General features: G+C 48.2%; 2 protein-coding genes across 4 annotated transcripts in view; both read left to right on the top strand.

Annotated features, from left to right (window-relative positions):
* The window catches only part of LOC115328598 (plancitoxin-1-like), a 44,684-nt gene extending 39,535 nt beyond the window's left edge, over positions 1-5,149 (top strand). Inside the window, exons 6-7 of the mRNA XM_029989901.3 lie at positions 28-272; positions 4,766-5,149. Coding sequence (XP_029845761.3) covers positions 28-272; positions 4,766-5,149 — 629 coding nt within the window. The remainder of the gene's footprint in view (positions 1-27; positions 273-4,765) is intronic.
* Positions 5,150-13,594: 8,445 nt separating this feature from the next.
* On the top strand, positions 13,595-22,657 carry LOC121838319. Of its 3 annotated transcripts, XR_006078462.1 has the most exons (6): positions 13,595-13,840; positions 14,408-14,558; positions 15,195-15,329; positions 16,859-17,056; positions 18,349-20,200; positions 20,301-22,653. XR_006078462.1 is itself a non-coding variant. In XM_042294499.1 (5 exons), exons 2-5 carry the CDS (start codon positions 14,426-14,428, stop codon positions 19,461-19,463), a joined length of 1,581 nt encoding a protein of 526 aa, XP_042150433.1. In that variant the 5' UTR covers positions 13,599-13,840; positions 14,408-14,425; the 3' UTR covers positions 19,464-22,653. The 3 variants fall into 3 exon arrangements, 2 of the variants coding, with proteins under 2 accessions (XP_042150433.1, XP_042150432.1); XM_042294499.1 differs by having other exon boundaries at positions 13,599-13,840; positions 18,349-22,653; XM_042294498.1 differs by lacking the exon at positions 13,595-13,840 and having other exon boundaries at positions 13,994-14,558; positions 18,349-22,657.
* Positions 22,658-22,936: the final 279 nt, after the last annotated feature.

Below are 22,936 nucleotides of genomic sequence, written 5' to 3'. Positions count from 1 at the left end.
TAGTGTATAGAGCCTATCTCATTCCAGATGTCTACACCCACGTCGTCACTGAACAAGCCCAGAGTGATATTTGGGTTCAGTCTTGGCGAAGGCCATTGTTTGGGTGGCTCTACCCGGTTTGCGACCGGAAATACTCCGTAAAGGACGTCGAATTGCTGCGGTTCAACTTCAACAGTACCAGTTACCTCGAATACTCGTACTTGAATGACCATAGCAAGTTCGCTGTCGCGGTGAACAAATCACTCTTCTGCTTCTCTTCGTTGAACCGAGGGGTGAGATACATATCAATTCTTCTTACGCAGATTTCTTTGCGAAGTTTTGTTTCCGAAGGGAGGACACATTCGTACACCAATTACGTACTAGTACTTGGCATATCAAAATATGGTGTTTGTGTATTCTCGTCTTTTGGAACAAAGCGCTAAGATGTTTTTTTTGCTAAGCAGCTGCATTAGGGCAGTCAATTAGGGCTCCTGGAGTGTTATTCGAATTTTTTTAAGCTAATTTGCCAACATAAGGTTTACACTGTAGACTCGAAATAAGATTATGCTTGACAACATTCTGTAAACATATCATGATGTCATTGTTGTTGTTCTTCTTCTTCTTTTTGTATAAACTAAAAATATCGCCTTTCTACAATGGCGAAACGGGAACTTTTATTTCACAAAACGTTCGACCTACACCAAGCTGCCCACATCCTAGTCAAACCTATAAACCAGCGCGCGTTTCAAGTTTGCATTTTCTCACGCCAAGTTTGGACACTACGCACACCTACCGCAGCGCCACCGCAGCAGCGTAGCGTCAGAGGCGCGTGCTGATGTGTAGTCGGGGACAGGCTAAGAATTCAGCAGAAGGTCCACTTCCAGCACGCGCTCGTTATTTTCCCCCGGGCTTTGACTGCGCGTGGGACGAAGTGCTACCCAAGGCAGAAAGCTCAGGCTGGAGGGGGACCGTCTGCTCGTAGCCTCCTCTATACTCAAAAAGCCTGGCAGTTCGGCGACGCAGCCATAGAGTGCCCGGTCGCAGATTGGGAGAGCGAGGATCTGGTAGCACAGAGCATCAAAGAGCCATTTCTCGGGAAGCCTGGACATCAGCGCACTGCTTTTGCAGCGGCGAGGACCCGAAAACACTTGTTCGCTCAGAGGAAGTGTGTTTCGGCGTCTCGCCGCAGCTGGGCGCCAGTAACGTGGCTCTCCTCTCATCCGTTGTCTGCCGCTTTACCTTTTCCATTCCGGTTGCCGCTTCTCGTGTCGATCTGCCAGGCTTTGTCTGTATATAGGAGGCTATGGTCTACTGAATCCTTAACCTGTCACCGTCTGTAGCCTCCCTGAGTACACTTCAAAGTTTGTTACAATATTGACAGTTAGGTCTTTGTCAAAGTATCCAGACACACAAGGTTGACGATCAAGTAATTGTGTGAGTTGGACTGTGATTACGCTTCAGAATTGTACTTCAGGGGAATACAAAATATTACTATAGTGTCTCGTGGTAACACAAGTCACTAAGGCGGATGTGTTTTTTTTTTTTTATTTCGATAATTAACATTACGGTCGCACTCCGTTCTTCCCATCACCAACTCAAATTTAGTTGCCAAGAAATTTTGTTGCAGTGACAGCTGTAATGGTGGCCCCTTAAAGAGATAATGTAAGGCGCCCATCGCGGTGTCAAATGTGTCCCAGGTATCACGTGACACTGTGAGGTTACGGTATCCCGTGACGTTAGGATGTCATGTGACATCATGGCGTCAAATGACATTATGCCCGTTAGAGGGCTTTTATGTGAGTATAAATACATGATTTGTTATAATTATTTTTATGGGAAATCCCCAGGGTGGAGAAGATTTACGTGAGGATTAATCGATTCCCCCCCTAAAATGGGGCGCAACTCGCGTCCTCTGGGCGGCTGCTGGCCGCTGAAAAAATTCACCTGGGGCCACCAGTCGCCCGAAGGGCGTGAGTTGGGCCACATTTCAGGTGGAAGTCACTTAATTATTGCATAAATTTATGAGTGTGTCACACTCCGGGCAGACACTGACGATGGGTCTTCAGCGTAAGGTACAAGAAACGTAATTCCGATAAGCTGTTACAGCTGCGACTTAACTGTGAACCCCACAGCACTACTAATTTTAGCTCGATTGCGTTGGGAGCTCGAGTCACAGAAAAGCCGGCGTTTGACACGGTGGCGTCGTGACGGGAAATTCCTGATTGGTCGATAGGGTCGTGATGTCACAGCCACATGACCTCGCCCGGAAATTTCAGAGAACCCTCAACGCTAACGTGAAACGTGACGTCACGTGTAGAATTAAAGTGATTAAAAAAACATGACATGTAATGCAAACTAAAGGTCGACGCATGACTCAAATGGTTTCATTTGATAAGGTAACTCGTTTGCCTTAAAGGAAAATGTGAAAATTTTTAGTTGGGATTCGAAACTACGGCCCTTCGGTTGCGAGTCAGGCACACAACTGACTAGGCCATGTCCACCTGAGTTCCTACTCCCTCGCAGGAAGAGCATGAGAAGCGAATGAAAAGGCGATGCGAACGGAGCCCGATAGCGCTGTCGCGTTCCCCTCTTAAAGGCGAAGTTGAAGCGTCCTTCATTTTTGTATTTTTGTAACAGACGGAATAATCTGCTCAAAACTAAAGAGGTAACTAAATATCGCAAAAACAAAATAATAATTGCAAAGACCAACGATGTAAATTTAAAGGAATTGTTCGGTAAAATTGTGTCTTTCAGAAAAGCTTAAATTATATTGTTATTGCTTTTAGGAATATTATCCACATAATATCCAGATTTTTATTCCTCCACCGCACAAGTAATTCAATTTCAAACAGAAACCAAATGCCTAGATTGCACCACAAAACACTAAGCGCGTTTGTTGGCAACAGCGGAAGCTCTCACGTGACGTCAATCAAAGAAAACCACCTAAGCTTTTGACTGATGTCTCAGTAAAATAACTTCGTTCTAAGAAAGACAAGACGGTATTAAGGGAAGCTCGATTCTTCGACAATGATCTTCCTACGCACACTCAACCATTTTGATCGAAACCGGAGTCAACACCTGCGATTCTGACGTTCCCATGCCTAATGTGAAGTCACGACACCACCAGACATGCACTCTCGCGAAATTCAGCGTGAAGTTACGTATTGATGTTCACAATTGAATTAACGAAATTGGGGGCGTCTTTTAATAAAATAAATATCACACTATATTTATGCTCCTCTCTACTTGAGCAGCACAAACACTTAGTAACTTCCGGATATCACCGGTCAATCTATGCGCCTAGCAAGTGGACTCATTTTCGTCTCCTGCGCATGAGAAAGGAAGTAGCGGTGACGTCAGAACGCCGAGCCCTGATTGGTTGATCGCGACCCCCTATCTGAGCGTCGTCTGCTCCTTTGCAACGTCGTCTGCTCGCAACGTCGTCTGCGTCTGTCTCACCTTCCTGCGACTTTCGAAAGTCGAGCGAGCTCAACTTCGCCTTTCAGAGAAGGCAGACGAAGTAACTCGAGCGGTACGTTGTTGTTGTCTAACAACTAGCAGACGCGCATCAAGGAGAGAAGTCAAAGGACTCACTGGCGAGATGTCCCGAGGCGCCGAGGTTTGTTTGCTAAGAACTGAGAGGTGAGGGTGGTTAGTGTCCGCAAGTTCCCTCCCAAATACTTTTTTCCTCCTTTCGTGTGCGTCGAGACTCCTCACTCTTTAACGGCGTCGGCGAATTGGCGCAGTTAACGTCGTCTGCTTTACGTCTGCTAGTCAAAGCGATGGCTGCTTTACCTTTCCTGCGTCTGTCGGAGATTCACCGATTTTTCACCGGCGAGAGTCACCGCTGCCTCGGAAAACAAGATGACAAGAGGAAGAGATTGACCTCTTAATCTAAAATTGAGGTCAGCGATCAAAGTATAATACGGGAAGTGTTAACAAGGGTTCACAAGGGTCGCGCAGGCATATTCCATTCATCACGCCAGCCGGTCGTGGGCAGAAGGTCTTGGCCAAGGACCGTAGGGGCACCGCTGCGCCGAGACGGAGTGCGTGCTAGGCCTATCTGCCGAGCTCGCTTGGTCGGGGTCAGTGGAATCGTGGCCGTTGAGCATTTCCCGGGTGCTTGTGGATCCAGCGTTCTTGTTCCTCGTGGTTTATTTCAAGTACCTTTTACTTCTTTTCTTGCTGCATGTAGTCGGGACGCGTGAGAAGAGCACGTACAAAAATAAACGTCCGTTCGTCGTCGCGACCAAGTAACTGAGCCACGCTGTCAGCCATGCTGATTTGATCGTAAGAAGTGCGTAAGACAGCTTCGGAGCTGTCGTAGGATTCCGTCGTAACCTGCGCAAAACTTACGATAATTTCGTTTCGTGAATACGAATTTGTTTTTACGTTTTCTCTTACGCACAATTTTGGCGTAAGATCGTTTCGTGAATCTGGCCTCTGCACTTCTGAAAGTTGCAGGAAAGGTAAGACAGACGCAGACGACGTTGCGAGCAGACGACGCTGAGATAGGGGGTCGCGGTCAACCAATCAGGGCTCGGCGTTCTGACGTCACCGCTACCCCCTGCGCAAGAAGCAGACGAACTTGCCCTCCTCATTTAACCTGATGCGTTTGGGATATTTGGTCAGAGTGGCAAAATGCTTAATTTGCACGTTAGAATTCTAAACTGAAAACATAAACTCGTGGTCCACGTGTTTCTGTTCAGTTTCTATTTCGTGTTGCACTTGTTTTTTCCTCACTTCAATGCGTATGTGCATATTTATTTTTTTCCCTTTTGAGTAGAGCACCCAGTTCAACCGAGGCGGTGAGCTGCTGTGTCGAGACAACGAAACTGTGGCCGGTCTATTCCGAAGGACTGTGGCGAAGGTCGAGGCGTGTGATGCCACTGACCCATCTGGCAAACCCAGGCCCCCAACCGTAACTGGAGACACAACCACGACTAAGAAACCGTGGCGGTGGCCGACGACGTCAAAGAGGCCTTCCGGAAAGTGGCCTACGAGGGCTCCTGGAAGCAAACCGACGAAGCCTGCAGCAACAAAACGTACCAAAAAACCAACGAAGCCCGTGACAACAAAAACTAGAACACCTACGAAAAAGAAAACTAAACAAACAATAACAACCAGGCCTCAGAAGGTCCAAAAAACGAGGAAAAGCAAGACTCAATAAACAATGTAGGGTCTTATGATATCCTAATCTTTTTCACATTATACGAAATTTGTAATGTGAGAATTGATTCGAAGAGATCTGATTTCTGTCACTGCATCATAAACGTCGATAAAACAGATCTTTCTTGCCGAGGTTCTCGTGTGCTCTTGTTTTCTGCTTCCTGTTTTATCTGGTACTGGTAACGTAAACTGATCATCTCCCCTATGCTAATTATGTTTAACATAGAAACATACAGGCTAGCTTCTCTAACTAAGCTACGCTTAGAAGAAACAACACTTTGAGTCAACTCGCTGCTTTAAGAGGTACTCCGGCGTTTTCTGAGCAGCCCCCATTTGGCTGAAAAAGTTTTAACCACACCAACAACTATAGCTGAAATAGTAACACAATAATTTGGCCATAATATTTTCGCTAAGTTATTAAATTTACAATTTCAGACCTCACCGTGCGTTGTTTATTTTTTTTTGTCTGTGTGTTTTTTTTAGGTTAATGTCTCTAATGGCAACAACGAAAAAGTGACGTCAGAGGAAGGCAGCGGTTAACTTTTTGGTTTGTGGAGTTAGTTCCCAACTGATTGAAAGCAGTTTTATGGTGTCAAATGAAATCTTTGAAAGTTCACTCTAACACCCACGCAGCAGCACGAAACAAATGATTGGCCTATTCATTTTCGGACTGCCCGCTCGACCTGCAAACCTGCCTTCCTCTGACGTCACGACAATGGAAAGCGTAGGTATATTTAAGTGTTAGTTTTCGCATCATTTCCACTTGCCGATTTTACAATCCCTAATTTGAATTTTGCGATACTAAATAGCACACCGGAAGGCCGGTGATTTCAAAAATATCGTGTTGGAGTAGCTCAAAAAGTTGCCGGCGTACGCTTTTAAGGAAAAATGCTACCATTTTTGTACTTTCAGTAGGTACCGCTTACAAATATTCCCTGACGTTCATAACCGATGAAACACGCATCAAGTGGTTGTTGTTGTTTTTCTCTCCACGCAATGGCGGTCGCAGAAACAATTTGCGAAAGGTGAAGAGCGTTCACATTTTCAACTCGCAGCCACGTAAGCTGCCACGTGATCTGGATCTGTCTTTTATGTTTTAGTTATTACTCTAGGTTCTGACGTCCCATATGCCCGTTTTACGTTCCGAACTTCTGACGCTACACTCCTGCCGCGCTATCCCTTCGTACGTTACCATTTACCCCGCGATGTCGCAAGTCCACGTGGAGGAGTTACGTCTTGTCCAAAACCAGCTGCGCGCACCGACGTATGCTGGACCAAGTATCAATGACCGCCGACAGTCGACCGCGGTCTATACTTAGTTTAGCTTTAACCGCAGCCGACGCAACGATTGCACGGAGCCAATAGGGAGCTTTCGTAGATCGCTTTCGCCGTTCCGAAACGCTCTCCGCATTCTGCTATGATTATCGGAACTCCCCAGTGAAAGCCATTGGCGCGCAGGCGCAGTAGCGACTTCTCCGTTGAGGAGGGCTTACTTAGCCGTTGGGGAAACAAGGTCTACAAAACTCCCTAATGACGCACAAGGAAGGTGCCATGAATGTGTGTTTTTTTGCGTGATTGGTCTAGCCGGTAATTGCGAACGCACAAAGAGGATCGGCACCCGTGATGATGTAATTTTGACACTGTACGAATGGCTCCATCAGATTGTGAGATCGCCTGTTACCGGATTCAAGTATAATTATGTGGGTTTAAGTATGACTCGCGGTCGACGGTTCATATTCCGGACCAGGAATGCTAGACTACAGGGCCGTACCCAGAAAAAAATTTCGGGGGGGGGGGGTTTTCGAGGACAACGGCGGCCATTTTGTCTTATTTTCGCCTATGAATCATGTGCATCGGTGGCATATAATGGAGAGTTATAGCAAACCGAAGAACCGGTCCCGGTTTGGTACCCGGTGCCGACCGGTGCCACTGCGCGTGCGCAGAGGTGGAGGTTAAAATCGGCTGGCTGCAAGTGCACCGACCAGGGCCGTACCCAGAAAAAAATTTCGGGGGGGGGGGTCCGAACCCCCTAACCCCCCCCCCCCCCCCCCCCCCCCCGTGGTTACGGCCCTGCTAGACTATATGTATAACTCGCCAGTGTCTTCAGCCAACAAACTAAGTACGCTGGACTAAGTGTGACTCGGCGCCCACGGTCGATTGTGGGTTAAGTATGCTACATAAGTGGTATAACTCGCCTCCAAAGGTCGCCTGCAAAGAAGTACGCCGATCGAAGTACTACTCGCCGCGCAGAGTCGCATGCTCAGTCGACTGTCGGCGGCAAGTCATACTTGGCTGATTTCCTCGCATCATCGTCCATCTCCTACTTACGGCGCCGAGCAAAAATGTCGAACTGGGGATCCTGTGGCCCTGGGTTTGATTCCCGCAGAGCTCCATGATGAATCCCTTTGGTTTCGATTGTCTTTTCTTCGTCATGATAATGCATGAATTCTTATTACTAATAATGCCTTTTATATACTTTGGATGCACCGCCTTCTATGAGCTGCGCACCTTTCGGGTTGCTTTATCCTGCGTGTAACGCTTTTTCTTCGTAATCGAATTTTACACTTTTCCAAGAAATCCAACCCATAAACGCATCCTGTCTAATATGAGCCCTTTTGATGCCTTATAATGCTTGATTACGTTTCCCTAAGCGTCTGATTAGAAGTTAGATTAGATTACAAGTTATATTAGAGTTAAGAGCAATAAAGAATAGTATTTCATACATCACGCGAACACAAGCACTTGCCAAGCCCTACTAGCGGCAAGATGTTTTGATGGCGCCCTCCTATAGGGGTATCCACACGAAGGAGAAATCAGCCCCTTTCCTCCGTGGAGCGCGCATCACGTGAGACATACGTCGTCCCTTTTTGACGCCTCGCGGCCTCGTTCTCCTCCGTGGCGGAGGCGCGGAGGCTTCGTATTTTAGCATGAGAGCTCCGCAGGTGCACGCGGAGGAGCCAGGGACGGAGTTTCCCGGGTTGTTGACGTCACGACATCCGTCCGCGGAGTTCCCCTTCGTGTGCATACCCCTTTAGGTTCGCTGTCGTTAGGTCCTTACCTTGCGAGCAACAAGTTCGACGGTGTTCGTAATTAGCTTGGCACGTTGAAGCTCGAAATCATTGAGCTCTCAAAGCAACACTACAAACACCGTCAAAATTAAAGTTCTCGTATTCCTCTTCTTTCCGTCTATAAGAAACCTACATCATAGTCAGCATTCGGCCAATCGCAGCAAGCCGACCACAGCGACGCTTACGATCCCACACGTCGCCAATAGTTACGAAAACCGCCTTCGTTGCTCTCTTCTCTATCAAATCCATTCCACGTGCGCTAAAGCACTATCCACAATACGCCCGTAGCCCCCTTGTGACAGCCCTCCCCATCAACTCACCGTGTCCATCATAAAGAGTACCGTACTGGAGGCCGGCACTTTCTAATTGATCTTTTCAGAGGGTCCGCCCTCTCGTCTTGTCTTGAACTGCAACAAGGAGTAAAGTTGGGCGAGTTGGTTGATGGTCATATTGAATGGGTTAAAACAGCGCAAAAAAGACGAAGGACCAGTAAAAGGACCAGCGCTGTGTCTGTGTGTTTCCTTTTACTGGTCCTTCGTATTTTTTGCGCTGTTTTAACTTATTGTCTTGAACGTTCAGAAATAGCGCTTGGTGTCTGTAGTACATCGTAACTAGGCACACAAGGATCAAAAGTGTCACGCACGTCCTCATCATGTAGGTTCAACACACCCTCCAATGACGGCTCCACCTCCACGTTGTCTTGTAGCAGGACGAAGGTTCGTTGCCTCAGGTGGCCCCCCGTGGCAATTCCAGGTGCCGTCTTCTACCTATTGAAAAAAAACAGCAAGAAAGTCTGACTGGTCAAATTGGTAATTAAGCTGGTCAAACTGGTCAACGGGTTAATTAAACTGGTTTAACTGGCAAGCAAGCTGGTTTAAGCTGGGCAAGGTGGCATCTGGTTTTAGATTCGATCTCATTTAGCTGGGAGCCAGTTAGGTCCCAACTGGTCAAACTGGGCCGGCTTGCTCGAAGCAGAGTCTCAGTTGAGACTGCTCAAAGAAAGCGCTGTCAAGGCTTGCGCTCGAGCTTAAGCCGAGTCTCAGACGCTCGCGCGCCCGAGCCTTGGCAGTGCTTTCTTTGAGCAGTCTCAACTGAGACACTTCTTCTAGCAAGCCGGCCCAGGTCTTCCATGGAGCCGATGTGGTCAAACTGGGTGACACGCTGGTGAAGCTGGTTAAGCTGGTTGTGCTGCGAGTGCGCGCGCCAAGGTCGGCTCGGGCTGTTACAAGGTCACTTTCTGTGCTTTGTCCTCCCGTCTTTGGCATGTGGTCGTGCGCTCCAGGCGGACGCAAGGCCTCTCCCCCCCTTTCGACATCCAAAACGTCATCGACATACGGCTCCGCCAATCTCGCCTTTGTCTCCATCGTGTGTTATCTCCTGCCCCGAAGTCGACACAAAGCAACCATCTTTTTTCTCCGCTCGGCCAGAAGGAAGAGAGAGAGGGTTCTAAATCGATTTACTCTCGGACCGATGTTTCTACAAAAGGTCCATTTTGAAGGAACGGCAATGCGTGACATACGCGGCCACGCGCCCCGCAACACTTCCCTTGCTTTCTTCGGACGGCAGTGGGCACTCTCTGTACGGAGACTACTTCGACGACGGTGCGAGCAAAGTGGGTTTCGAGGAGACAGCGAGCGGCAGTCTGTTGAACGTGGGAAGAGGTCGGACGTCCTGACTGAGGCGTCGCTTCATATATTCGAGCGTGTGTGTGCTCGTGGAGGACGGTGGTGCCGAGGAGTATAGCCAATGCCATCCAAGCCAAACGGATTTACTCGCCTTTGCCGACCACGCAAGAGGCCGCTTCGCCCCCATCACTGGCGGGACCCAAGTTCGCTTCTCTCATCCGTGTAGTATTTTCGTTTGCTATTGCCTGTTTTTGGCATGTGTCTAGTATTTTTCGTGTTGAGAGATAAGCAATCTAGTTTTAATACCATTGTTTTGCACCGAGAACCGCTGTCTGTGCGTCGGTTAGTACTGTGTCAGCGCCAAAGATGCGTAGCGTCTGAGCTCATGTGAGCAGGCCGCAACCTGACTTGTACGTAATCCGTTACAAGTAACGAAATTACATGTAATACCTTACATTTATCAGTAGTTTAGTAACGGAAAGATGACGTGTTTTCTAGAGTAATTTTAAAGTAATTTCCTTACATTTTTTGCGCAACGGATTTGTTGTAATCCGTTACAATTTTTTCAGGACCAAACCCCCCCCCCCCCCCCTTTTTTTCTGAAGAAAGGATTATTCACTGTTTATAATGCCCTTAAAGAGGAGACGGGGCGCTTCTGCATTTGAGAAAAAACACTTAAATTGCGTTCATTTGCTCGTTACAATAGCAGATATGCCAATTATGTTTCAATGCGACGCGCCGGAGAGCCATACGAGCAATTTGATAATAGGGCTGAAGCCCCGCCTCCCTACCCTTGGGCAGCCAAAAGATCCGTCGATGACGTCACGTACAGCGTCTTCCTTTCGCGTTTTTCTTGCGTTTAACAATACCTGCGCAGCAAATGGTTTGGTTATTCGGGTTCACGGGGTAAAAATACACTAGGATTCACTTCTAACTCGTTTTTTTCAAGAACCCCCGTAGCTTCCCATGTGCAAGCCTGGGAAGCTACGGGGCTTGCACCTGGGATATCGTTCTTCACTGTCACGCGAATTGACCTGCGCAAAAGGAGGCTTGGTACTCTTCAGTTCCCCAAGGTCTTTTTTTTTTTTTTTTTGCAACACCAAACCCTCTAATTTTTTTTTTAGACACTATCAAAAATATCAGAAGATCCAAGTAGGTATTTCTACCAAAAAGAAGAAAAAAAATGGAATTGGGCACAAGCTATATCCGCCTTTTTTAGTCCCTTTGTGTTTTCTTTGCGATCGAAGACGGGGAGAGAAGGACACCAAGTGATTGTGTGCCTCTTCGAGAAGCTCGAGGCGGTAAGTGTACAGACAAGAATTAACAATGTCCCTCGCTGTTATAGTGACTACGACCATTTTCATAATATCGAAACACGAGACGACGCTCCGTCTGCCCTAAAATCCACTAAGAGGGATGTGGTAATATATGAAGGTGTTATTTCCACAAGCATCCTCGTTCGTTGCTGCACACTTATCATCCTCTCAGAAAACAGGAAGTATTTCTTCTGCTTGTTTCCCCTTATTTGACCCTGTTTTAAAAGCTACTTATTTTTTTTTTAGTCCGACGTCTAGGGTTGGCCCACTTTATTTGTGAATTCCAGCCAGGTTACCTGCATTTCAGTCACACTTTTTGGGAGTCAGCTTTTTGCGATCACTTCTAGAAAGGTACTTTTTGTTTTTGTTTTTTCGATTACTTATATTTTTACATTGAAAACGTGTTCTTATTCACCAACGTCTCAACCGAGGCTCGACCTGTTCAGAACCAAAGGAAGAAGAATATTGAGCGAAACCTTATTTATTATTTATTTATCACCTGACTGTTACAACTATGTTTTGCTATTGCCTGGCAATATATGCCGGTATAGTAAGATGTACATAAAAAAAATTCTTATTCTAGTTTTGGCTAGATGTATGACAACCTCTACAGCTTCGCGATTTCGACAATGGAGAATTTTAGTAAATCGGTCTGATGAGTCTGATAACGATATCCGATACTCCGCCGCTACCTTTGCGCATGCATCATATCGTCATCGGGGGTATCGGAGGTATCGGAACGATCTACTAAAACGCCGCTCACCTATAAAGGGAACAGGCGACAACAATAAGAACTTGAATAACTCTCTTCCGTTTGTTTTCTAATTTAGGACAATCCCAAGCAGCACGTTGTGAATGGGCCATCGCTGGCAAGTGTACTATGGCCAACCAGATTTTCGATGGCCCAAGCTTGGCCAAAGTGCTCGGCAATAGCAGTGTTTTCGTCCTCGTCTGGTGACTTGCCATTCACTTTATGCCAGTCGCTGGCCATTCACTTTAGGCCAGTGACTGGCCATTCACTTTAGGCCAGTGACTGGCCATTCACTTTAGGCCAGTGACTGGCTATTCACTTTAGGCCAGTGACTGGCCATTCACCTTTGTCCAGTGGCTGGCCATTCACTTTAGGCCAAAGAATGGCCATTCAGCTTTGGCCAGTCACTTTCGGCCAGCCACTGGCCATTCACGTTTGGCCAGCCACTAGCCATTGACTTCCGGCCAGTCACTGGCCAGAAGTGGCTGTAGTTGTACACTTAATACATAATTTACCACAGACTGCCAGGAAATTTGGGTGTTCCTCAGAAGACTGTCAAGAGTTTCGGGAGGTCAAGTTTAAGAACTCAACCCCAGAAACTTTTACATAGTAATGACACGCGAAGCTGCTGCAAGTCTGCTCAATATTTATTGGACCTTTTTGAGTACTAAGTCTTACGACGCTGGTTGCGACCACCATTCCAGTCGTCGTGGGTTCAGGGATGGTATGTTGTCCCACCATTAAGATCCCCCGGTAGTGCAGCAGTAAAAAATAAAAAATAAAAAGAAGTAACTTTAGGTGAAGGGATAGTGCAACAATAGAGAGTTTTAGTAGATCGTTCCGATACCTCCGATAGCCCCGATAACGATACTATGCATGCGCAAGGGAGGCGGTGGCGGAGTATCGGGTATCGTTATCGGAGTCATGGGAGCGATCTACTAAAACTCTCTACCCTTCAGTTACAATATTTTTCAGTTTTCACAAGCTTACTGGCACTAATGGGAAAGAGAAGCCTTGAGTACACAGTTAAAGTTTTTACACATTTAAGGGTGTAAATCAGTTTGTCCCTGGGCTAACACCCTTATGGCGTTCAGGCAAGCACCCTCCATAAAGGGTGCTTGCTAACACCCTTGGTAAAGGGTGCTTGGCATGAAATGGGCACCTGCTGGGGTGGCCCAGTGGATGCTGGGCCACCCCAGCCAATCTGTCGCCGGGAGAGTATCATGCGACGTTCTGGTTATGTGGAGTACAAGGTCACATGACGCTCTCCCGACGCTGGATTGGCTGGTAGCGTCCGCCGCGCTCGGACGAAGGGTGAAATGAAGTATAGACCCCAGTGAACATTTCATTGGAATGTGTCCAATACACATAACAGAACTTGTAAATCGTACAAAAATCATATATGGTATTGCATATTCTTATATTATTATTACATGATTTACAGCTTATCACGTTTACTGAACACATTTACACTTTTTTCACTTAGAGGGATTGCCACATCACCACATACGAGGCATGTGATAAAGAAATAATGAGTCACACTAAACACAACTCACTTCATGAAGAAGTAATACAAAAGAGCTCCTTGCAAGCCACATCACAACCCCGTGGGCAATAGACCATTTGCAGTCCTCCCAAGCGCCCCGGCGCGCGCGCGAGGAATCTTGGGATCGGTGTTCTGTCGGCCCCCGTCGTCTGGCTGCTCTCCGTTGGAATCGCATCACCTCGCTCTAGACATACTTTTCATCTTCGTTGTTTATACTTAATAATCCTCTTTTTTATCTACTCCAGTGTATTTTTCTTGTTCATAAGTGTATCTATTTCGTTCAGCGCTTTGTATTTCTTCTGTATATTACGTGTTTTTGTGCATATTCCATCGTTTTCGACGCGGCCGTCGACGGACACCACGCCGCTTCGTTCGCCGCTCCCGGGGTGAGTACTGACTGTTGCCGTTACGCTCTATCCCGCTCCTAGGCCGTTCATTTAACTCGTGTGCGGTCGCGAGAGAGCAGTTTCGAACATCACTACAAATGTCACCGCTGTAAGCAGAGAAATAAAGTAGTCATCACGAAGCGAAGGCCGACATGCCTTCGCTTCGTGATGCGCTCGCCCTGTGAAATGTGAGCGTGGGATATCGAGTACTGCTTGCGTGCTCAACATTCGGGACGGTGCTTTGTCGTTGCGATCTTTTTGCCCTTCGGACGCTTGCGAAGCTGTACCAGCGGTCGGCGTGCCTCGGCAGCGCTCGTCAACAACCGTCCGCGCGGCGTCACTTTTCTCGCGTTCGCTGACCGTCCGCGAGCGCCGGTGATTCATCGTCGCGGCTGGTATGCGTATGTAGTACATCGCATAGCTTCACAATCGCTCTTAACAGCGGTTGTGAGTTGAGCGGGCCCTTAGCAAGCGAGTTATGTCAGCAACTGCAACTTTGAAACTGATGGTCACTTCACTTATTTATTTCACTATTCGAGATGTCAGCTGAATGTAGTATCTTCTTAGGTCACCCTCAGAAGCCACATGACGGGCGGTACAACCTGCTGTGTACCGGGCTGTGCCCACACCACTCTCACTGCCAAGCATGTGTCCTGGAATCGCTTTCCGAAGAACAGCCATCTACGCAACATTTGGGTACAGCGAATCAACAGGAAAGGTATTTACCATATTTTTTTACTTGTTATCTACACTTTCCTGACAATGATCAGGAAGGTACAGTGTGTGTACTGTCCGACGTGGCCCAAGTCATTTTACCCATATGTACAACATACCTGCGAAACACATTTTTTTTAAAAATAAAAATAGCATTCATTATTTCTGACCTATAAGTGCAACATACGACTGAAACAAAAAAGACAATCTCAAAGAATCCCAGATGTTGCATGTGCCCTTTTCACTCTCTTGGCCACTTCCACCTGCACCGACATACCAATATTTGATTGCATCGCAGGAATGTCGCTTCATCTCACTACCCTACAGCTAAAGCAAAGATACTCTCACAGTGCTTCTATCATTTTCAGCGTGCATCCACTCCAGGTTTGTTAGGCATAAACTATGTGCTTGTTCTTAGTGCCCGCTGCACAATGGTACTGGAAGTGTTTAGAAGGCGGTGGGGTGACGATGGGGGAGGAGGAGAACTGAATTCTACCCCCTTGCCCGGATAGTTTACTGACGCCCCTGTTCAGACGCCACGGCTGCTGCATCCATTCTTACCACTGAGATTGAGTTGCACTTGCTCCAAAGTTGAATGGGTGAATCTTAATATGGTGCTAACTGCTTCTTTTGCATGCAGGTACCACTGGACGGTTCTCTCTGTGGACGCCAACCTCTGACAGCAGAATATGCGGCGCTCATTTTAACGAAACTGGGAGAAAGAAGTACGAGGACAAAGCTCCCCGGTTTTTTCCAACCAGGACATTTCCGAAGTGTATGTTATTTGCCTATTTTTGTTTCTTTCTGCAATAGTTGTTTTTCCCTGCTTATATTCTTGCTTGTGATCACTGTATACATGGGTCGTTTCTCACGTGAGCTACGTCACTGCTGGTGGCGTCTGGTGATTTGTGGACAGCGGTGCTACCCAGTGAGCATGGCGAAATACGTGACCTACGGAAGCAATCATCGCTCTCATAGAAAAAGACGGAGCTTCAAGCAATCGTAATGTCAGATTTTGTAGAGCTGCAGACATAATAACAATGTTTTGTCTGAATACATGAGATCTCTCAACGGCTAGACGACGCAAATGGACTGCAATCGAAAAGAGGTTTTGCGACGTGCGGTTAAGTAGCATCAAGGATATCACTGAAACTGAAAAAGTATAACATTCTCGTCCGTCATTAAATTTGCAGTGGGAATAGGTGGCATATAAACCTACTGACTGCCTTTTTCAAGGATTTGGCTTGGCTTAGCTAGCTTGCTGCTCAAGGCACCAGGGGATGTCGCTCTGCTGCCTTCATCTCTGATGGCCCCAAATGACAGCTTTTAATCCAGCTCTCTCGTTGTGGAAAGTAGTGAAGGCTCTGCATGTTTCCTGTCGTACATTGAAGTGCCAGCTCATCTCGACTCTAAATAACAGCAGTGTGTTTGAACGGTACCAGACGATGCTTCTTTATATTTCCGACTGCTCTATCTGACACAGTCGGTCACAATGCAAGAGGACTTCAGCGAGCTGGAAAACACTCTCTTAGCACATAGAAAAACATAGGAGAAAATGTACCAACATGAATTCTAGAAATATTTTGAGCGAAAACTGACGTCAGGTGCAAGGACTCTATAATTACTGTCCACCGTGTTTGCTTGACTAGGCAGCTTCCTAGTGACCATTCAAGCAGATAGAGTTGGACATGCCTTGTCAGGAGTTTGCGGTCGTAATATGCTTGAGCCAACTGCTTTGTAAGAAGTTGCAGCTGTGCATATCGTTCGTGTCACAAATGGAAACACATATGAATGCGGAAATATAATTATGTTTAATAAAGGGCCCTTTAGGCAAGTATGGACAGCCTAAGATGGCACCGAATATAGTCGATTTCACAGTAACATGGCAGGTGGCAGACTCTATAACCCCTGTGAACTGATTGAAGTGTTGAAGTCAAATGTATGTGACAGCTCTTTACTAGAGAAGTGTACTCTGATTGGCTCGCTTGGGACAAACCTTTTGTTGTGTGCCAAACTATGTTGAATAAGGATATAAACTTTGTTCCCTTCTTTTATACGCCGGTGGCTGTTGAATGCACTTCGTCTCAGAAAGAACTGCAACAATCGCTATTTGGCTACAACATTCCAGACCAGCTACCAAAGGGTAGAAACAGTGACCGCTATTGATCCAGCTGAGCTCTTGGTTGTTTGACATGTTATGTGCTCCGTACAGTGTAAGCTGTGCCCTGTGCTAGACAGAATTCCAGCCGGTATGTAATGCTTATAAAATAATTGCGTGAACAATTGCCTTATCCTTGCCTGCAGATGTTGCGGCCTGCCCAAAGGTCCCAAACATGATCTGCGCAAGGAAGCGCCATGCGCTGCAGCCGCTGCCGGCCTACTTTCTGTCGGACCTTGACCTGGCACAGACCGTGACCCTGCCTGCTAGCCAGGAGCCAGCACAACCCGGCAGCCCCTTGGCCTCCGCTGGTGCCCCTGACACTGATGATGTAATAGCTAGCGGTAAGCTCCTAACATTGAGCATCAGTGTTGCTCGTCTGTTTATTTGGCATCCCTGTCAACTGTGCAGCAGTCCCGATAGGTGCATGGAACACTTACATGCAGTACGTCGAACTTTACAAACTGTACTAACTCAGTCACCGCTGGCTATAGCACGCAAGTTGTGGCCGTTCCATACTCGCAGCACCATATGGCACGGTGCACTCTAAGATACCGCACATGCAAGGTACCCGCGGAGTTGTTCTTTCAGATTGCGGTCACACCCTCACTTCATTGTCTGCCAGGTACAAAGGAGATGCTGCCACAGCCCTGCTTGCATGTTATTTGCCTCAAGATCCAGATTGAAAAGTGGGGACACATGCTTTTGTTTATCCATTGTTTCCTACAAGACAAGCGGCGATTCTCTGGCGTCCACAAAAAAACCATCCCCACTTTTGTTATGGAGCACGGGCAAGGCTATGCATGCTCTTAGAATTCGCAGTTGACTCCAATGCATGCGCACGAACGCTGCACCGGAGCCTCTCAGGGCTTCGAGTTAGCGTCCGCAGCATTCTCCGTGCTCCAAGTAAGTGTAGAACAAAGCTTAGTTCCGCATTTCCCCGCAGCACCCCTGACGATCGGATCTCAAGGCGAATAGCCAGCATTCCCATTATAGCTCCTTCGTGTGGAACAGAGCAGCATTAAAGAGGTCATAAACCGACTCAGTTACTTCTGCTAAATGCTGCTGTCGCACAATAAAGCTTGAGAACAAGCAATATTCTGCTCTTCCTCACAGCCAGGTAAAATAATCACATGATTACTGTTAGGGGTTAGCTGCTACTGTTGGCGCAGTGATTAGACACAAGCCCAAGCCCCAATAGTTACCATGGCATTGATTGTAACCAAATAGTCAGGTGCTCACTCAGTGCTTGGGTCCAGTTCATAAGCCGTCTGTATTCAAGTGTCGTCACCCTGGTGTGAACCCTAGGCTTTCTCAACATTGTGATTTCTGACTGTAAATTAGCCTTCTATTCCTCAGAATATAACCTTGGCAGGGGAGCCTCTGGTTTGTGGTATATAGATTATTATATAGATTATATTTGTGCTACAGACGTCAGTATGCTTGTATGAGGTGCAGAACATCCAAATGCATATCGTTTCTTGGCCCCTTTAACATGTGATGCTTTTTTTGTATGGCACATGATATGCTATTTGGCAGAGCCAAGGCAATTACAAGGAGAAAGCCTAGTTTTTTGTTTTGATATTTGACTGCAAAAATGATGTGATATTTATTTTGCTATCTCCCCATCTGGCAGACCACCAGTACAGCATCACAGGATGTATCGATCAAGCCCTGCGTGATCGCATCAGGCAGCTAGAGGAGCTCGCTTCTGCAAACGAGAAACTGCGCAAGGACAACGACCGTCTACAGAAAGAAAATGAAGCTCTGCGGAAGAAAGTAGCCCATCTTGAGGAGATGTATGACAAAGCAGAGGAGGTCATCGATGCTACAATCCCCTTTCAGAACTTCACGCTCACAGCCGTGCAACAGGACCCAAAGAAACTGGCCTTCTACACGGGATTCGACTCCCTGGAGAGATTTCTCGCCTTTTACAAGTTTGTTCAGGCAGGTTATGAAGCTCACAAGGAAAGTCAAGGTCCGCAGAGAAGGTCACCTTATCTATCCATGGATGATCAGCTGCTGCTCGTGTTGTCCCGCCTGAGGGTGGGACTTTTGGAGCAGGACCTTGCATACCGGTTTCGTATCCACATCAGCACAGTCAGCCGGGTGTGGACATTCTGGATTGGTTACCTAGCGGACTACCTTGCTCAACTCAACTACTGGCCGTCGCGACAGGTTGTGAACAAGCACATGCCGGAGTGCTTCATCGAGGCGTATCCATCGACGAGAGTCATTCTGGATTGCACGGAAATCTTCATCGAGACACCTAGCGACTTCAGGGTGCAGAGTGATACCTACTCAAGCTACAAGTGCCACAACACTGCCAAGGGACTGCTGGGCATCACCCCCAATGGGTTCGTGTCGTTCGTGAGCGACCTTGCCCCTGGCCGCGTCTCTGACAAAGCCCTGACCGCATGTTCCGGGCTATGCAACCTTCTTGAGCCCGGAGACTCTGTCATGGCGGACAGAGGCTTTTTGATCACTGAAGAGGTCGAAGCTGCAGGGGCTAACCTGAACATTCCACCTTTCCTTGGGGGAAGGCTACAGCTCTCCCTGGAGGACGAAGCGAAAACTAGGGCGATTGCGAAGGTCCGGATCCACGTGGAACGAGTGATTGGACAAATGAAGTGTTTTCGAATCTTGAGGGGTACTTTCCCAAACAGTATGAGCAAGAGCCTGGACTCTATCTGGAAGGTCTGTGCTTTGCTGTGCAATTTCACGAGAGAGCCACTGCTCAGTCGAAGCTAGAGCTGCAGTCTTGTGGCTTCGTAGATGGTCGTGGAGAAAAAAGAGGCCATATCTCTCTATCTAGCTCACTTCAGCTCCGGCAACTTTTTGTGCCCACACGCCCTCATGACCCATGACGACCATTAGCACCGACTACGGCCCTCGGGACTTTCCTCTACCCAACGAAATGGACTCACAACCCACCGAGGCCACGCTGGCTTCTCCCGCTGTCTGAAGCTTACCGCTCAATGCACCACCCACAGCCGGTGCAACCACTCCTGCCGTCACGTCGCTTCTTGATGCACCACTTGTTGCCGCGTGAATTCAACCTGCGGTCTTTACTCAGAATCCATTCTCCATCCTCGGCGACGATGATCCCGAAAGCAAGTTGTCGCCCCTCAACAACAGTTGCCACATCCGCACTGCCGCCAATGAAACGAAGCGTGCTCGTGGCATTTTTTTCTTCGGCGCCGCTGCGACTAAGCTTACCACCTCACCCCGGTGCATCCAACGTGACTCGAACCCTGACTCGTTCCCCCTGGAGGACGGATGGCATCCTGTCTCTCGCCGACGTAAGGCGGCCCCGCCCGCGGCGCCTCCAGCAGCATCGTTCTGCAGTGAGTTCTCCCACACTGTCATTCTACGGCCGGCCAAACCATGCCGCATCATGGACGGGGTCTTTCTTGCCATTGACTCTGCAGTTGCTGCACAGATAGACCTCAGGTCTCCTACACCATTGCAGCCCCCTACCAAGTGAGGTACCTCGACTGCAGTAATCAACTTGCAGTTGATGCTGCTTTGTCTCAAGTGTGCGATGCATTCCTCAATGTAACATACATCCCGATCGGCACTCTGCAGGTCTCCGTGCAAGGCTACGAGGCCATTCGCCGTGGCCAGGTTCGCGGATTCATAAAAAAAGTCTGGCGACCTGGATTCTGCGTCCTAAAAAACCTTCATTGCCGGAAATCTGCTATCCTCCAGGCCGGTCCTCTCACAAACTCTGGGTCGGCACTCATTACATTCGACGGCACCAGCCTCGCGTTGCCCAGTGCCCCAACAGCACCCAAGCCAACGGCACAACACAGCGTCGTCAGTTGCCTTCATCAACATCCAAAGAGAAGCCGGCGTCACCACCAGTGACGCCTGAAACTAGCTCCTGCTCAGCAAGCTGTGCTGTTATCTGCGCCCAAAGCCCTCATCGCAGCACCGAGGTCTGCGAAGCAGAAGACTGACTCCCGCCCGGTGCTCGCCACAAAACTCCTAACGCCGGCACACAACATCACCGCCGACCTCACACAAGTCCCAACATCAGAACCGCCTCGGACCACCTTCGCAGAATCAGCGAGAGCTGTCAACAGCACTAGTGAGACGCCTGCCCTACTTCCGTCAGGGTCAGACTTTACTGGCTTGCAACAACAAATCACCCTTTTCACAAAACAAATGCTGGCAGCCACGCAGCGAATTCCGACGATGCAAAACTCGCTGTTTACTCTCGTGGATACCTGCACCCGTGCAGTAATCGGGCGCCTCGCGATGCAGGGCATCATTCCGTTCGGCGGCCCCCCACTATCACCACGCAAACATGGTTAGCGCCCCCAGGATTGTTCAGTGGAACTGTTGCTCGCTTAAACAGAAGAAGGCAGACTTCATCGAAAAATTTTATCTTCACTCGTCATCCGACATGGCCGCTGCGTTTGCTCTACAAGAAATCAACGGCCCCCTCCCTTCTTTGCCACAGTACGATGGACTTGCTCCGAACATTGAGACTAGTGCCCCCTTGCCTTGGATTCGTTCCGCCCTGTACGTTCATCGATCAGTGTGCTTCACTCTTCTCGACACCTCACAGAGGTGCTCTGCAATGACCAGCGTTACGGGTTGCCGCCAATTCCTCAACGGCCCGTTTTTCTCTTCTCTGTCTATGTGGCTCCAGACACATCGCTAAACCGCTGGACAAGGCAGCCGCTAAACATCCCTTTTTTTAAGCACTTCGCCCGTCTTTATCCAAAAGACGACGTTCCCGTTTGCGGTGATCTTAATGCCAAACACACGCATGGGGCTACGACATTGACCTTCCCCACGGCACGCGGCTTCTTGCAGACCTCACAGGGCTGAAACTTTCGTTCCTCAACATCCCAGACACCCCCACACGTATCAAACAATCCTCCCAACAGCAGGACACCTGCCCCGACTTTACCTGTGCTCGTTACCCTCGACGCTGGAGATGGCATGTCGCCGGCGACCGCCTCGGCGGTGATCACCTCCCCATTATTTTACGCTACGACTTCCTATCCGCAACCCTATCTCACTGTCGCGCCTGCTGCGACACATTCTTCACTAAGTGGGACAACTTCCGAGCAGCTCTTTCTTCTGTCATGGAACTTGCTGGCTTTTCCGACATTATACAAGCTATCCAGTCCGCCCACAAGTCTGCCACAAAGCGGCTAACCGTACCGGACGATGCCGCTTTGACGAGCATTTACTTACTGGACCGCCGCATTCACCTGTTGGCCTGTTACCGCCGTTCTCGCAGACCACGACGACTCCTCAAACCTTCACATAAACTCCAAAAGACTATCTCGTGCTACACTTCGGAACTCGCTTCCAACTGCTGGACTTCCCTGTGCAGATCCATCTCCGGCAATAGCCATCTTTCGAAAGTTTGAAGGCTCCTCCGTTCTCTCCTCGGGGACCACAAACCTAGGCAATTTGCTGCCACTGTTGCCCTTCGCAAAGGTGTCTCTCCCGAGGAGCTAGCTGAACGGGCCTCGGACGTCTTTTTTCCGCAACCAGCGCAACATGACTCTGGATGCTACACTTGTGTTCACCCTGTCACCAAGCTCTTGGGATGGATTGCCCGTTCACCCTCCACTCGCAGTGCACCTGGCCCCCAACAACGTCACAGTCGGGCAACTTCAGAACCTCCCTACGGCACTCAAGGAAACCATACTCGCCGAGATCAACCAGGTGACTCCAGACTACTGAAGCCCCAGGAGTCCCTGATCGCTGCCACTTGTCTCATTCGCCCTGGAAGCTCCCGAGAAGATTAAAAGCTTTTCCTCTTTTTATGCCCAAACAGCAGGGCAGATATGGTGGCCACTTCTTTGGTCGTTAAATAAATGTTTCAAAGCAAAGGTAGATGGTCATGATGAAAGAAATCAAGGACGTTAGGATTCCTGTCAGAAGTACTCAACGCAATAAAATGTTGTCCAAACTTGCCAGGTTTTAATTTTAGATTGGTTGCACACTACACGACAGAGTAGCGAGCATTTGATTATTCTTAATTTTTAACTAGGACTGATTAAATTAATTTCAATACTTTTGGATGTTTTATTTTAATACACACATATCCTCTAAAAAGGGCGGAAATGTAGTGGTTAATAAAGAAAAATAGACGTAATGGTGGGGCCACAGTCGACTCCTAGCAGAACTGTTTGGTGGGGCAACAGGCAGACTGAGATTAAAGCCCCTCTATCCTGGGAAAAGTGGCGCCATTC

The sequence above is a fragment of the Ixodes scapularis genome, unplaced genomic scaffold, assembly GCF_016920785.2.
Source record: "Ixodes scapularis isolate PalLabHiFi unplaced genomic scaffold, ASM1692078v2 PGA_scaffold6__148_contigs__length_123643588, whole genome shotgun sequence".
Taxonomy (NCBI): domain Eukaryota; kingdom Metazoa; phylum Arthropoda; class Arachnida; order Ixodida; family Ixodidae; genus Ixodes; species Ixodes scapularis.
The sequence above is the reverse complement of the archived record's forward strand: the minus strand, read 5'-3'. Positions and strand labels throughout refer to the sequence as shown.